The sequence below is a fragment of the Eremomyces bilateralis genome, assembly GCF_010015585.1.
Source record: "Eremomyces bilateralis CBS 781.70 unplaced genomic scaffold P152scaffold_23, whole genome shotgun sequence".
Classification (NCBI taxonomy): Eukaryota; Fungi; Ascomycota; class Dothideomycetes; order Eremomycetales; family Eremomycetaceae; genus Eremomyces; species Eremomyces bilateralis.
The window spans coordinates 15,812-30,576 of NW_022985089.1; the positions used below are offsets into that span (position 1 = coordinate 15,812).

Below are 14,765 nucleotides of genomic sequence, written 5' to 3' on the forward strand. Positions count from 1 at the left end.
TGCCATGCTCCGGATCGTGTCTGGATGTTTGTCGCCAAGCATTTCTCGCTGTAGGCCAATGACTTCGTTACACTTCCCCTCGGCCTTCGCGTACTTCCCAAGTCTAACGTTACTCGCACTCACGTAAAAGAGAAGATGCGATGTGACTTTGTCCGTCATACTGTCTCGAAACTCTAACGCTTTCTCCGCATGCGGCAAATACCTCTCCCAGATGACCCTGTTATTATTTGTCGGGAAAGGGAATACTTCGTCGAGTCGATGTATCACTACTCTGGCAATTTCCCCCCCCAACTCTTTCTTGTATAACCAGCCTCGCATTGCCAATGAGACTAGTCTGTGCATGTCGTATGAAACTTCATCTAGCCGTTCACCGATGAATGCGTACCCTTTTAGCGTGCCAATTGCCTCCAAAACCTTCCGCTCCTGGTGATTTGGCGGTAGGAGAGATTTTGGAATGTTCTTCTCCGCAAGAAATGACATGAATTTGAGGTATTCGGCAGCGAGCCGATCGTCCCGAGAGATGTGGAGGAACGAAATTAACCAAGTCCTTGCAACCGGATTTTGACTGGTTTTATAGCGATGTCGATCCTTGAAATCTTCACTTAGAAGCCCGATAGCCTCCTCTTCGCTCGACTGATATAACCCGAAGTACCTTTTGGTCGACATCCCATTTTTAGCCATGAAGGCCGCAGCCTGTCGTATAGCTAGAGGCAGGTAGGCGAGGAATTCGAGTAGCCTTGTCGTGCTCTCTGTATCGGCGACTTGATGCTCCACTAGGTCCGTCATCAACAGCTCGAGCGCTTCGTCCTTGTTCATTTCCTCTACGACGATTACGTTCCTGTTTCGGATATCAAGTTCTCCTATGACTTTGTGATTCCGCGTTGTAAACAGGATCGAACCTTTCTGGCTACGTGGGAGATACTCCGCAATATCGGTATCGCCGGAGAGGAGTTTAAGGTCGTCAACATTGTCGATAATCAGGAGCCAGGTTCCGGCGCCATCTTCGCTTAGGGCTTTCCGAACGAGTTCCTTGATATCTGCCTCATCCTCATTGATCCCCGGAAGTTTGAGCTTTTGGCCGATCTCGCGGTAGGCATTCTCAAAACTGGCAGGATCTACTGCGGGAACCCAGAAGATAGAGCAGTCGGGGTGCTGATCGCGGACCCGGAAGGCAGCTTCAATGGCAAGTTGTGTCTTCCCAATCCCACCGAGGCCTTCGATGGCTATCCATTGGCAGTTGTCCTCGTCTGCTGCAGGGGGGATTTTCTCGAGGAGCTGTGCAATAATCGACTGTCGTCCGACGAAGTACTTGTTCTTTCCGAACGGGACGGTGAAGTGGCCCTGGGTGGGGTTTTCTGGGACTATTGGGATTTAATATCGGGGTACAGTATAATTAAAAGCTACATACTATGAGATGCCAGATCCTCGGTAGTATAGCGAAAGCTTGGGATAGTCCCTTGGTTAGGTGGCCGTTCTAGCAGCCGAGCCGGACCCTGTGAGCTTCCTGCGCCGCTTGAACGGCAACTAGAAAGCTGAATGTGTCTGTTCGAGCCCTCTTTGCGGACAACCTTCGATGCTAGTAATGCCTTGACTACTCCGTCGACTTGTTTAGATATTGCGTGTTGCCTAAGATATTCGGTCGTGACAGTGCGCACTGTGGGCAAGTCTTTCCACTCTTCCAACCCTACGTGCGGGAGGCCACGATCGACACTGAAGCGGAAATACATATCTTTAACGTCTTGAAATCGCCTGTGTATCTTTTCCGCCGTCGTGTCCGACTCCGTAGCCATTTTCTTGAGTGCATTGATTAGCTTTATTGGGCTCGTTTTTGGCGAGTCTGGAAAGGTGATGACGCTGGCGACGCCGGTTCCAACACTAACGACGCAGGCCACCTTCCGCCCAGGAAAGATGCGCTTCGCCTCCTCCAACACTTGTTCGACTGGGTTGTTGTAGCCTAGCCCGCCATCCACGAACGTCTCCTGCTCGCCGTCATAGCCTATGGCGATGGGTTCGAAGTACGAAGGTGCCGCCGAGGTTGCGCGGCACGCCTGCCAGATCGTGCAGTCGAACGAAGCGTTTTCGCGCACCTTGTAAGTCCTGAACAACCGAGGCCCGGCTCGAGCCTTGACGTCTTGTTGTGGCACGGCGCAGACAAACCTGGACGGGTTAGCTGTTCGCCGGAAAAGAAACTCCGAATGCATACACTTTACAGCTACCATCTTTGTCCAACATTCTCTCTTCGCGGCGACCATTCCCAAGAAGCCGCTTTACCGCCTCGTTTAGCTTCTGGCCTTCAAACGTGCTCGCCTTGAGGTATCTCGGAATGGAGAAGACTTCCTCCGCAATGCGGACATATTCCCTCCTGGCCTCTGGCACCGATAGGCGCAAACGGCCCACCAACAACGCAATCAGGCTATAGCATGAGCAGTATTAGTTGCGACCTCGACAAGCTAACGCGATAGTGACCTTACCCTCCTGTGGATGTGCCGCCAATGAGGTCAAAGAAATCCGCAGGGAGTAGATCTCGGTCTGCGTCAAGGTCGTATTTGATCCGGTCCATAATCTCCTCGAGGACAACGAGCTCGGAGAGCCCGCGGATACCCCCGCCATCTGCACGGCTGTCAGAGAGCACGACTGTGAGTTTAATCCATAAGCTTACCCAAGGCTAACAGGCATAGTGGCCTGTCGTCCATTTTCCAGTTCTCTGCAGTCAGCAATGAGACGACAGTTGCTTTCGTAGAATTCGAAGTCTTGTTAAATGCCGACTGTGAAGTTGGAGCAGAATGCCGCGATTTGAGGACGAAGGTAGGGCCCTCTAGCTGATTTAATCCTCGATGTCGAGGTTGTCTGTGTGACTGCTAGAGATATGCGGCTTCGTCACATATCACATCTTGCCTTCCGCTGTTAGACAAAGCGGAATCTTAATGGTAGATCCCAACCCTAGCAGACTGGCCAATCCAAAGCTGTATCTTTGCATTGGGCTACGCCACAATTTCAGCCTTGCATACCAAACACAGGAATTGTAGCCTTGCGCTATTTTAAGCTGTATCGGCTCCAGCAACGAACGGGAGACCCTGCTCATCGAACCATTCAGCCAATCGATGCCTCTGTTTTCGCGCTCGTGTACGCCGTAGTTTCAACCTTGAGAGGGATGCACTGAGTCTTGTCCAACTGGCAAAGTCGAGGCTGGATGGTCCTAAAGTCCTGTTACCCTGCAATGAAAACCTAATTAACTAAATTGTTGAAACGTTATAAAAACAACTCGTCTCTGTCATGATGGAGTCGCTCCAGCGACTAGCACAATCCCTGACCGGAAGGGATCATGCGGATACGAACTGCGGCACGCAAATCGGAGCTAAAAATGGGAATATTGAGAACAACTTCTAACCCTACCTAGCAGGTCCCTGTTCCTTTCCGTAGCTATCCTGCTGCTAATATTAGTCCACTAAGGAAAGCGTATCGCGACCAAGTTAACTTAAACGATAGTATCGCGGAGGTGCCAATATAGTCAGCAGGGAACATTTCACCCCTCTTTATAGCCCACGCGAAATAAGACTCTCACTTCTCGCAATATCAAGGCCGGTTTGTTCCCATGTAACCCGGATAGGGTGCCCCGAGATATCCAGAAGCTGCCTGCTGGATTGACCATTCGACAACCGATGTGTTACCAGGATATTACTGTAAGAAGGAACGAGCGAGTCGTGCTGCGAAAACAGCTGCAGGGACTCCAGAAAAACGGGTCAGAAGCGTAAAAGCACTGCGCCAGCGGGAACAAAGCCAAAAAGCCACGGAGGAGCGAAGTGGAAACTGCTAAGAACGACATTGCCGTAGGAGGGATGGCGAATTACTGCTCTTTCTTCCACCGCGAAGATGAAACCCTTTGATACTGGCCAGAAGGGCAGGCGCTCGCATTGTGATCCTTTGCCGTAGAGGATAAGTTTAGCATTCATCAGGATTTGGGGCAAAGACGTATAATCAAACATTATTCTAAGTCGATTGTATGACGTCTTCCAGCATTCGCTACTGTATACACATCTCATTAGCTGTGGTAGGAAGTGGTGATATTGCTGGGGCTGGTTCTTCGTTCGTCTACACAGGAATCCGTGATGTTGCTGGGCTGAGACGCTCGTTCCTGAATATAGGGAAGCCGCAAGAATCACCCAAGAGCGTTAGTCTGCCAAGCCCAAGCTTAGGGAGATTCACATGGCAACTTGGTAATTTACAATGAAATATTTGTGTCGTAATCACGTGATGTATAGATCGCAGAATGCGGAAGTTTAACCTAACGCAAGTACCGACCTACGTGGTGGAAATATTTATAATCGCTTCCAACACAACGTATGCTGCAGACAGAGAATCCTTAACATGATAATAGGATTTGTGTGGCTTTGATTTATTTGTTCATGTCCTTTACAAAAGGAAAATCGATGATGGTGGCGTTATATCATAGAAATATCGTTGCGGAGTCTAATGCTCATATCACGCTCTCTATAGAAAATCAATCATCTATCAGCCAAGCTACTGTAATTTTAAGGTAGACACGATCAAGGATAATGGCAAGTGGTCTAAGAGTACAGTTTCCAATAATTATAAGAATTTCAGTGCGTCTGGAGACTCTAAGTTAGATTGAAGTCAAAGTACCTTGAGTTCGTTCCAGCATGGCGGGTGTTCCATCACGTAGGGGGGGAGGTTAGTCAAGAAAGTGCTTAACCGACCTGGGAATCCAGAAATAGCAAGACTAGGAAGCACAAGAATATTAATCATTCATAGCGGAGGAAGATGACTGAGCGGTCCGTCAAGAATGATAAAGTTAAAACAGGGCCAAGAATATGGCATGGGTCGGTCGAAATAGCTTCCCAGAGCACCTTGTTCAGGGTCAATTTACTATGTAGTTTCCGGTTGTCGTCCGAACTGCGATACCAACCAGATCCGCAGATTGGTGCTAGTCCATACCTTGGCATTATTATTTATGCCAAGGTATGGACTAGCGGAAATTGGCAAATATTTCCACCAATAAGTGGAGACCAGAATCCCACATCCCTGCCACTGGGAAGCTATGGCTACCCTAGCGGGAGGGTAAGTGGCTCATACAAATTGATCGCGAGTCTACGGTACAGGTACTTGGGGCATATAGGAAATCACTGCTAGCCATAGAGTATATGGTACAATAAGCATGAATTTAAAGACTGGCTCTAGAGGACGGCAATTCATTATGACTAGCTTTTCCTGCTCAATCATTTATCACTCCTCCCAAACACCAACTTCCGTCAACTTCCAGCGCTCTCGTCAAGCTAATACACACTCCACAGTATGGAAATAAGGATATCCACCTTCCCATTGCATACTTAAGCCGACTTCCTGATAAGTTTCAACTGGAGGTACGCATCCCTTTTCGAGTTCAACTTTTCTCCCAAAGGCGGTTGCTCCTCCCCAGCCCAATCCAAGTTCCAATCGTTTCCAATACAATGGGCGAGTGAACCTATTAATAATGCAATCATTCTGAACCCAAAACCGGTCGATGAAGCTGGACATTCAAAGTTTCCAGCCCCAAAGGGCATGAATCCTGCTTCCAATTCAATCTTCTTGAGCTTCCTTTCCACATTTCCCTCTTCGTTGAACATCTGCCAGAGCTCCGGTCTAAAACGAAATGGATCATCCGAAAAGACTGCCATGTTATGATGACATCGTTCGACGTCAGCCACCATTTTGCCCTCTGCTTGACCGTCGATGTCGGTGAAGTCTCGATAAATATGACGGGTAGGAGGATACAGCCGCAAGGTTTCCTTCACAATATCTTTGGCAGATGGATGTCCAGACCGACGATCCTGGAAATCGGCTCTAGAAAGATCTTGGCGCATGCGCTCCAAAGTTTGGAGCCAAATTTGTTGGTCAGGGGCATCGCGAAACTTGACCTCCAGCAAGCCGCGCAAAACGACTCGCCACATAGTCTCGTAAGCAGGGAGGATTTTGTTAAAGGGATTCGTTGCCTTATTAAGGGGGTCATGTTTCCCCTGATCTTGAAGCACTTTACGCAGAGCCTGGTACATCTCCACCTCATTCCCCCACTCCGAGTTGTTTTCCTCTTTTGATGTAATCCATATCTCGTTGGTTCTTCGGGCGAGCAGCCTGATGGCGTCTTGAGCTGATTCGCTTTCGATATGATCCGTCTCGTCTGCGAAAAACATGCGGAATACGATCTTGAGGGTAGAGAACTGGATCAATGATGCCAAATATACCTTATCGCCATGTTTATGAAGCTCAGCGGCAACATAACTCTGACAAAGATCGCGGATTTGGCCCATGTCTTGCCAGTCGTACTTCTTCATCACTTTAACTGCCGACCTTTTAAACTCGCTGTAAATCTTAGGATCATCTGTTGTGAATGAGTTCTGAATCCCAAATGATTGAACTAGTCGTTTATTCGGTTGCATTCTAGCCGCAAGGCGGTTATCCCTTCCGAAGTCATTGCAAGTAATGATGCCGCGTGTGCGGTTGACCAAGCCGTTCGAATCTTGGTGATTGAGTGGTGTAGCCATTTTTGCGTAATTTCATGTTATTCTCCGTAAATGGTTTTCAAAAACTAAAGAATAACTTTCAAATTTATTTACAGATGACTTCTAAACTCACTTTATACCAGCAAGTCTGATGACAGGCCAACGATGACCAGATATGTATTGAATCAAACAATCTACGATTGATTTGCTTCAATGACCACTTGTCTAGTTAAGACGGATAGCTTCAATGACCCCTTGTCTAGTTAAGACGGATAGTGACAAACTGAAATCTTCTGGCAAACAGCTTGACATACAAAGAGACGCTAAGTTGATAAACACATATTGAGATGCTGACTCACAATCATTCGTCACTTATACACAACACAACGAAAGAGGACCAGAAAGCCCCAAACGGCACTTCCAGTGCTGAACGACATGAAATCACGCAAACGGCACTTCCAGTGCTGAACGACATGAAATCACGCAAACTGTCCTGGAGAAGCTCCGAAATGGCAACTTAAAGTAATTAGCCTGTTGGATCGATCAATGATTAAATTAGATATTAGCAGAGCCTCAAAAAAACCGTAGACGGTTCTCTAGATGATGTCACATGAAATACTATCTCTTTGTTTCACTGACATAGACACTGACTTGAGAGGATATCTGAAAGCTTGTATTTCAATGGAACTGGAAATGAGGAAAATGATTCCTATTTTCAGAAACCTGCCAAATAGGAACCCAAATTTAGTACCCATGTTCTCAAGCAAGGTTCTAATATTTCCAGAACTTTTTTAATACTAGCGTGCAGGTATTTCTTGGCAGGATTTTGTTAGGGTAAAACGTGCTTACGACGGGGGCAGGTTGTTATTTTCTCACCAATAACCGATGATCTGGCCTCTGGACTTGACACACAAAATACGCGATCACGTGTGAATATGCTGGGTGGCTGGACAATCGACAGCTCCGCCGTAAAGCGCGTTGTTCCAATGTTCTTACATTTCTCCCGAACTTATTTGCGATAAAACGAAGCTCATAAGAAGAAATTACTGATGGCCTCCGAAGGTAATTCTTGGCGGCAGTCCAAACCGGCGAATTTGCTCAGTTTGCTGACCTACTATCCGGTATGGGGCACTCTCTTGTCATATTTATGCCTGGCCGACTTCTTGGTGCTGTTCCAAGTGAGCAAAGGAATCCGCCGCAAGCTCAAGGACAACCTAGGACGGAAATGCTTGAACATTGACATCCTACTGAGCAACTTCGTAACCCACCCTGATATATTCCGATCTCAGCTAGGAAAGCACGATGCCTTGATCTCAGGAGGGTTCGCCCTTAATTTCTTCGAGTTGAGCCGTTGGACAGTACTAAATATGGACGTTTTCGTCCCATCTGGGGTCCACGCGACTGAGTTCACAGACTACATATGCAAACATGAGGGTTATAAGGCAAGCGAGGAATACAGCCAGGAAGCTGAGACAGTAAGGAACTTGTTCTGTTAAAGGATCTAGTGTGAATATTGAATCATTGCTGACTCTGTTATGCAGGGTCGAGGTCATTTCAACTTCAACAGTGGCAAGCGGCCCGGCAAAACCCTTCGAGTAACAGTGACAGATGGGCCCCCAATTCAAACTATTCTTGATTCCTCGTACACAACAGCGAGCATCAATTTCATCACATGGAATAAGGCGTACTCGATCTTCCCTATACAAACCGTTATCCATCACAAACTCTATGCACTTAAGCCTATGGATGAGGACTTTGGCTCAGTCCTGAATGAGCTGAGCAATCAAGGCTGGACGACTCGAGATATCATATGGCCGGAATTAGCTGCGGATGCTCAGTCCCATGAAATTAGTGGCTATCGCCGAGTCGGTGATCAATCCACTTTGGTTATCCTGCTGCATACCTATAACGTCCAGAAAGCATCGACACCGGATTCCGTGACCGAGTATGCTCAGTTTGAAGTCTCTACAAACTCTGTACCACCATTCTTTGAACAGGACCGCTTGCCGAATACACAGATTCAATTGCAGCGGTTAGTATCACCTGCTTTGCGCTATGAATACACGTTTGGCAAAAGTTCATGGCATGATTTTGTGTCCAAAAGACTACAACGCTGGGCCTGGGTCGAGCTGTATAAACTGGAACCGGGAAAGCGTCCCTTACAGTTCACGGATGGCATTCCGCACTACTTTAATATTTCCTTTCTACAAGACTTTCAGACGCCGGAGACTTGGGACTACGCTGATGATCAAATTCCCGCATGGTATCTAGAATGGGAGCAAATTACGATAGACAGATCAGACAGAAAGGGTCGAAGCCGACATCAAGGTCGTCATATCTTGTAACCGAACGTAGCACATTCACGTCGCGCTTTAGCAGAGGTAACGAATTACGCGCCCTGAGGTATATGCTAAGCCGTAAGCAGAATGAGAGTAGGTTTCGTCAGTGTAAGGGTCTCACTGTAGGGAATCTCCAATCGTGAGGCAAACATTGAATTGTTGCTATGAAGGAGGAATCTATCTAAAGTGTGCGAGGCGTTATGTCCTGATGCTGCACAGCAAACGGGCCACAAGGCATCCAGGTCCGCGGACCTCTGATCCATCACAGTCAGAGTTGGTACACTGTTATAGAGAGATTAGGGTTTCACGTTGTTTGGAGAACCATCTTGAGCGCCTGGGGCTTTCTGGCTCCGTTCTTAGACTGCGGCTGAGTGTTTGTGGGAGAATGTAGGACCAGGTTTGTGGGAAGAGTGGTCGTAGGGGAGGAGTGGTCGTGGGAGAGCAAGAGGCAGTGAGAATAGGATCGTGGGGATAGGTAGAGCGTTCGAACTGATATGTGCTGGCAAGACGTCACTCACCACACACTTGGGCGGAAACATTTTCGCCCATGCTCAACAGGATGTGGCGACTTACTCCAACCATAACATCATTTCAGCTATTATGCAGAATCACGTTACTACCTCTTTGCGGCTGTCGATCCAATAGTCCTGCATTATAACATCATTCAAGAAAGAACACACGGATAATCGACGGAGAGTAGGTCCTGCTGACACTGATACTTCTATTGGATTATTATCAATTGAGACCCCTCCCCACAAGAGTGTAGCGCCCGAGCTCAGGCGAGCCCAATATGCCCCCTTCTCCTCTCAGGAGAATCCTGGGGGAAGCAATGGCACCCCCCCCCGAACCCCCCGCTATCACCACGTCGAGGGCTGGACGCCAGCTCAGGATGTCCGCGAGGGCCAAAGCCAGAGCCGCCGAGACAGAAGGGCTAGACGAACTGCCTCAACGCGAGGCTGCGAGAAGCCAGGAGGGAAGCCCGGAAGCGAGCGAAGCGAACATCACCCGAGTCCTCCAAAGCGCTCTTACGGCGATCGACCGGAAGATCGACACGCGGATGAACGAACTAATAGATGAGAACCGTCTATTGTCCGGAAAGCTCGTAGATGCGACGGGCAAGCTCCATATCATGGAAAACCTCTTTGAGGACATGAAACGGACTATAGAAAAGCTAGAATGCCAGATAGCGAGCTTATCTGTCGCATCGAGCCCGCAACCTAGCGTGCAGGCGAGATCGTACGCAGCAGTCACTGCACCCGGATCGAAAAGCCAGTCGAGTGCACCGTCATTGCTGTCGCCGTCCATCGCCGTCACCCCACCAGACTCATCCCCCGGACTTCGCCCTATCCCCGACCATATCGTGGGTAGTGTGCCTACCATAAGGACGTCCTCGGTAAGACGAGCCCAACACCGCCCGCCGATGGTCAGCCTCAACCTGACGGATACACGTTATGGGTCATCCTCGCCCGGCGCGCTTAAGGAAGTAATGAACAAGGCTCTACAAAGTGTTACCGAGACAAAGAACTGCAAATGCGTAGCGGTGACAAACCGTCGTCTAGATAATGTCGGGTTCGCCCTCCGATCACAAGAAGAAGCCGACGCCGTCGTAGCAGCAGCTCCATGGACCAACGAACCAACCCTCCGGGACGCTAAGCTGGCGATAAGAGAGGAACACAAAGTTAAGGTGACGGGAGTCGACAAGCTGGTAGTTGGTGACCCCGAAGCTGGAAAGCGAATTAAAGCCGATATTGTGAAGAGTATCAATGTCGAAAATGGCGCCCAGATCCAAGGCATGCGGATACTCAGCCGCCCCTCCGCCCATCCCCGGATTCAACTTGTGGTATTCTGTAAATCCCAAGACGAGAAAGAACGCCTCCTTAACCAAGGGTTTATCTCGATTGAAGGGGAATACGCACCGATTGAGGAGTTCTTCGATTCGCCACGCAGCAGGCGATGCTTCAGATGCCACGGACTTAACCACAACGCGGCGGATTGCACTATAGAAGTAGGCACTGGAAGCGTCTCCCAAGTTGAACCTGATGAACAGTAAACCCCTCAAAGTACTACAAGCCAATATGAGGAAGATGCCGGAAGCGCAACACGCGCTCCTAAACGACGACGCACTCCGAGACATCGGCGTTATACTAATCCAGGAACCATCCTGCTTTATCGCGAACGACGGCCGCATAATAGCGGCCCCGACCATGCACTCAGCCTTTCAACAGTTCCTCCCAAGCAAGAATCACGAGGAGCTAAGGTATCCGGTCAGGTCCCTTATCTACGCAAGTCATCAGCTACGCCCAAGACAGATAGCGGTCCCGTCGCCGGACATTACCGCAATCGAGGTGGAATTCGACGGGCGAAACGTACTCTTTATCTCGGTCTATATACAGCAGGACAACACAATAAGCGACAGTGAGACCACTGTCCAATCGGCGCTAGGTTTGATCGAACCGGTACTCGCGAGGCTCCCTACCCACGATGTCCTCGTTGCGGGTGATTTTAACCGCCACGATCAACTATGGGGTGGAGACTCAGTCATGACCAACGAAGGGGAGGCTATCGTCCAGTTTATGCATGAACGCGGACTTCAACTTACCCTCCCAAGGGGTACCCCTACGCATAACTCGGGCACGACAATCGACCTTACGATGGTATCTAGCCGTCTCTACGACGACCTACTCCGATGCTCCATTTGGCCAGTCGAATATGGATCCGACCATAGAGCGATCGAAACCCACTTCGACCTTAACCTGTACGATAGCACAGATGAGCCGAGAAGGCTATTCCGAAAAACGAATTGGACGAAGGTAGCAAAGAACACTAGAGAAGGACTGAAAGGGTTGCAAATCCCACCGAATAAAAAGATCTTAAGGGAGGGAATCGATAAGTTTAGCACCCAGCTGGTCCAGATCGTCTCAGACGCGGTCCTCCGGGACACCCCGGTCGCCCGACCATCTGCGTTTTCGAAGAGGTGGTGGACACTAGACCTCACCAACCTTAGAAACGCGTACACAAGGGCCAGGAACGAAGCGGCGGCAACGCGCCGGGCCAGAACCCCTAATGACCGCCTCGAGGCGAGGTCCAAAGAGGCGAGGAAGACGTTCCACGACGCAACCAGGAGGCAACGGAGGACCTGCTGGAAAGAGTTCCTTAACGATAACGACAACGTCTGGAAAGCTGCGAAGTTCCTCCATCCAGCCCAGTCTAGCGCGTTTGGAAGGATCTCGGCCCTCCAAACTAATAACGAGCTGGCAACGACTGACCAGGCAATATCGAAGGAACTCCTCACCCAGTTCTTCGGTCAATCGGCAGACGCCCCGGAACCCCCGGCAACAGAGAACGGGCGACAACACCCCTGGGAAGAAATCACCAAGGAGGAAGTACGCGCAGCGGTCTATAGAGCCAAGCCGTTCAAGGCACCAGGGCCGGACGGGCTCCCGCCGATAGTCTGGCAGAGGCTTTGGCCCGAAGTAGGCGACCACATATATGTGCTCCTCCAGGCGTCCGTCCGAGAATCGTACCTCCCGGAACAATGGAAGATCGCACGGATCGTCCCGCTCCGTAAGCCAGGCAAGCCAGACTACACCCTAGCAAAGGCGTACAGGCCTATCTCCTTACTTACTACGCTAAGTAAGGCGCTAGAGTCAGTACTAGCCGAACGCCTGTCCTTCCTTGACGAGAAGTACGGGATCCTCCCTAAGGCCCACTTCGGGGCGAGGAAACAGAGGTCGACAATTGACGCCCTCCAGCTAGTTACAGAACAAAGTCTACCAGGCATGGAAACAGAAGAAGGTTCTCTCATTAATTAGCTTCGACGTGAAGGGTGCCTTCAACGGGGTCAACAGAACGGTGCTATGCCAGAGACTCAGGGAACGAGGGATCCCGCCAGAGATTGTACGGTGGGTCCACGAATTCTGTGGCAATCGGAAGGCGTCGATCATGGTCAACGGCACAGAGTCGGAAGTTATGGACATCGACCACCCCGGGTTACCACAGGGGTCGCCGCTCTCACCCATCCTCTTCCTCTTCTACAACGCAAACCTCGTCGCAGGGAGGATGGTGGACCAGTCGGGAACCATGGCCTTCGTGGACGACTTCACGGCGTGGGTTACCGGCCCAAACATGGGAAGTAATATCCGACGAATCCAGAGTCAGGTCCTACCGAAGGTTGAAAAATGGAGCCAGGATAGCGGGGCACTGTTCGAACCGGATAAGACCCAATTTATCCACTTCACGAAGCGTTTAAGACAGGACGAGGACGAGCTCCAGCCACTGGTATTTATGGGTCGCGACGTACCGCCGGCCTCAGAGGTCAAACTCCTGGGGGTAGTAATAGACCAGAAACTTGGGTTTCAATCCCACGCGAGGAGGGCGGCCAAACGAGGCGAAAAAGCGGCTATGGCACTCCAGAGGTTGAAGGGGCTCACCCCGAAGGCAGTCAGGCAGATATTTACAGCGACGGTCGCGCCAACCACCGACTATGGTGCTCCGATCTGGTTCCCAGGCTCCGCAGGGACAGTAGCCCGTCATATCGAGAGGGCCACCAAACTGGGGGCGAGCGCAATCACGGCCATCTTCAGGTCCGCGGCGTACGACGTGGTAACTGCCGAGGCCGGGATCGAATCAGTCCAGGATAGGCTCTACGAACTAACGAGGAAACACTGGATTAAGATGCATACGAAACCACCGAACCACTATAGCTGGCGACTTATCCGACGCCTGCACAAAACTGAAAGGCATAGGTCACCTCTAGAAGCTACAGCGGAGATCCTCCAACACGTCAAACTAGATACGCTCGAGAAGGTAGAGGCGTTTGTTAAGCCGCCATGGCAAGACCCACCTTGCGTTGTGATCAACGAGGAGGCGATTGCAATCGGGAAGGCCACCCAGCTCGGCCTTAGAACCATTTTCACCGATGGATCATGTCGGAACGGCCTAGCGGGTATCGGGATCTATGCCCCGAATATCCCACGTCTCCGTAAAGCTCGCACAATAGGAATAACACCAGGCGTCGATGCCCTTTATACAGAACTGGCCGCCATCTCGGAAGCCATCTCGGAAGCAGCCGTTAATATCCCCGCACTAGGCCTCGGCCTCGACCACTGTTATATCTTATCGGACTGTAAAAGAGCCCTCGATACGATCAAGACGCCACAGTGGAAAAGGAGTAGAACCCTCCAAGAGATCTTCCGGAAACTTGCAGAGACAAAGGAAAATGGATTCACGTTCACCTTCCATTGGGTGCCGGCACATAAGGGCGTCCCCGGCAATGAAGAGGCACACTCCCTTGCCCAATCCGCTACCTCTGCGGGATCGCAGCCGGAGGGGTACACTGAAATACTTCGACACGTAATCCGGCAAGGGCGAAGACAGCAGGGAGCGAAACGCACGGCTTTCCTGGCCAGGAAGACAGGGCGCTTCGTAAAGGCACTCGACAACGCACTCCCAGGCAGACATACAAGGAAACTTTACGACAACCTAACGAGAGTCCAAGCAGCGCTCCTCGTCCAAGTCCGATCAGGTTATAGCCGCCTTAACGGCTACCTCCACAGGATCACGAAGGCCGAAAGCAGCGCCTGCGAGTGCGGGGTAACTGAGACCGTCCGTCACTTCATCCTTGAATGCCCGATATGGGAATCTCAGAGGCGGCAGATAAGGACAATAGCTGGACCCCGAGCCGGAGACTTAGCGTATCTCGTCGGCGCATACGAATCCGAGGCCAAAGACGGTCCGATCAGGCGGTGGTCTCCGGACCTGAAAGCAGTGATAGCGACGATACAGTTTGTTAAAGATACAGGAAGACTAGACCCGGGGGTTTAGCTACCCCTTTCCTCTCTAACTAACTTTCTATTCTACTAACTACATGGTCTCCACCCTCTGACCCGACGCTGTGCCCGAGTAAGAGCAGCGTCACTCTAGAACAGAACCT

At 50.4% G+C, this 14,765-nt stretch overlaps 3 protein-coding genes across 3 annotated transcripts in view; 1 reads left to right on the forward strand and 2 right to left on the reverse strand.

Moving 5' to 3' along the window:
• The window catches only part of P152DRAFT_153119 (uncharacterized protein), a 5,169-nt gene extending 2,597 nt beyond the window's left edge, over positions 1-2,572 (reverse strand). Inside the window, exons 1-3 of the mRNA XM_033673943.1 lie at positions 2,472-2,572; positions 1,409-2,413; positions 1-1,361 (exon numbers count right to left, since the gene is read on the reverse strand). Coding sequence (XP_033531205.1) covers positions 1-1,361; positions 1,409-2,252 — 2,205 coding nt within the window. The 5' untranslated portion in view covers positions 2,253-2,413; positions 2,472-2,572. The remainder of the gene's footprint in view (positions 1,362-1,408; positions 2,414-2,471) is intronic.
• Positions 2,573-5,158: 2,586 nt separating this feature from the next.
• P152DRAFT_153142 (uncharacterized protein) lies at positions 5,159-6,793 on the reverse strand. The gene has a single exon (XM_033673945.1). The coding sequence runs from the start codon at positions 6,534-6,536 to the stop codon at positions 5,346-5,348; it is 1,191 nt and encodes a 396-aa protein (XP_033531206.1). The 5' UTR covers positions 6,537-6,793; the 3' UTR covers positions 5,159-5,345.
• A 593-nt stretch (positions 6,794-7,386) lies between these two features.
• Positions 7,387-9,216, forward strand: P152DRAFT_441373 (uncharacterized protein). The gene is made up of 2 exons (XM_033677700.1): positions 7,387-7,969; positions 8,036-9,216. The coding sequence occupies exons 1-2, from the start codon at positions 7,544-7,546 to the stop codon at positions 8,837-8,839; spliced, it is 1,230 nt and encodes a 409-aa protein (XP_033531207.1). The 5' UTR covers positions 7,387-7,543; the 3' UTR covers positions 8,840-9,216.
• Positions 9,217-14,765: the final 5,549 nt, after the last annotated feature.

Coding starts and splice junctions, on each gene's coding strand:
- P152DRAFT_153142 (XM_033673945.1), bottom strand. CDS start 6,536: ATGGCTACACCACTCAATCACCAAGATTCGAACGGCTTGGTCAACCGC.
- P152DRAFT_441373 (XM_033677700.1), top strand. CDS start 7,544: ATGGCCTCCGAAGGTAATTCTTGGCGGCAGTCCAAACCGGCGAATTTG. Junction 7,970..8,035: donor ACAGCCAGGAAGCTGAGACA/GTAAGGAACTTG, acceptor TCTGTTATGCAG/GGTCGAGGTCATTTCAACTT.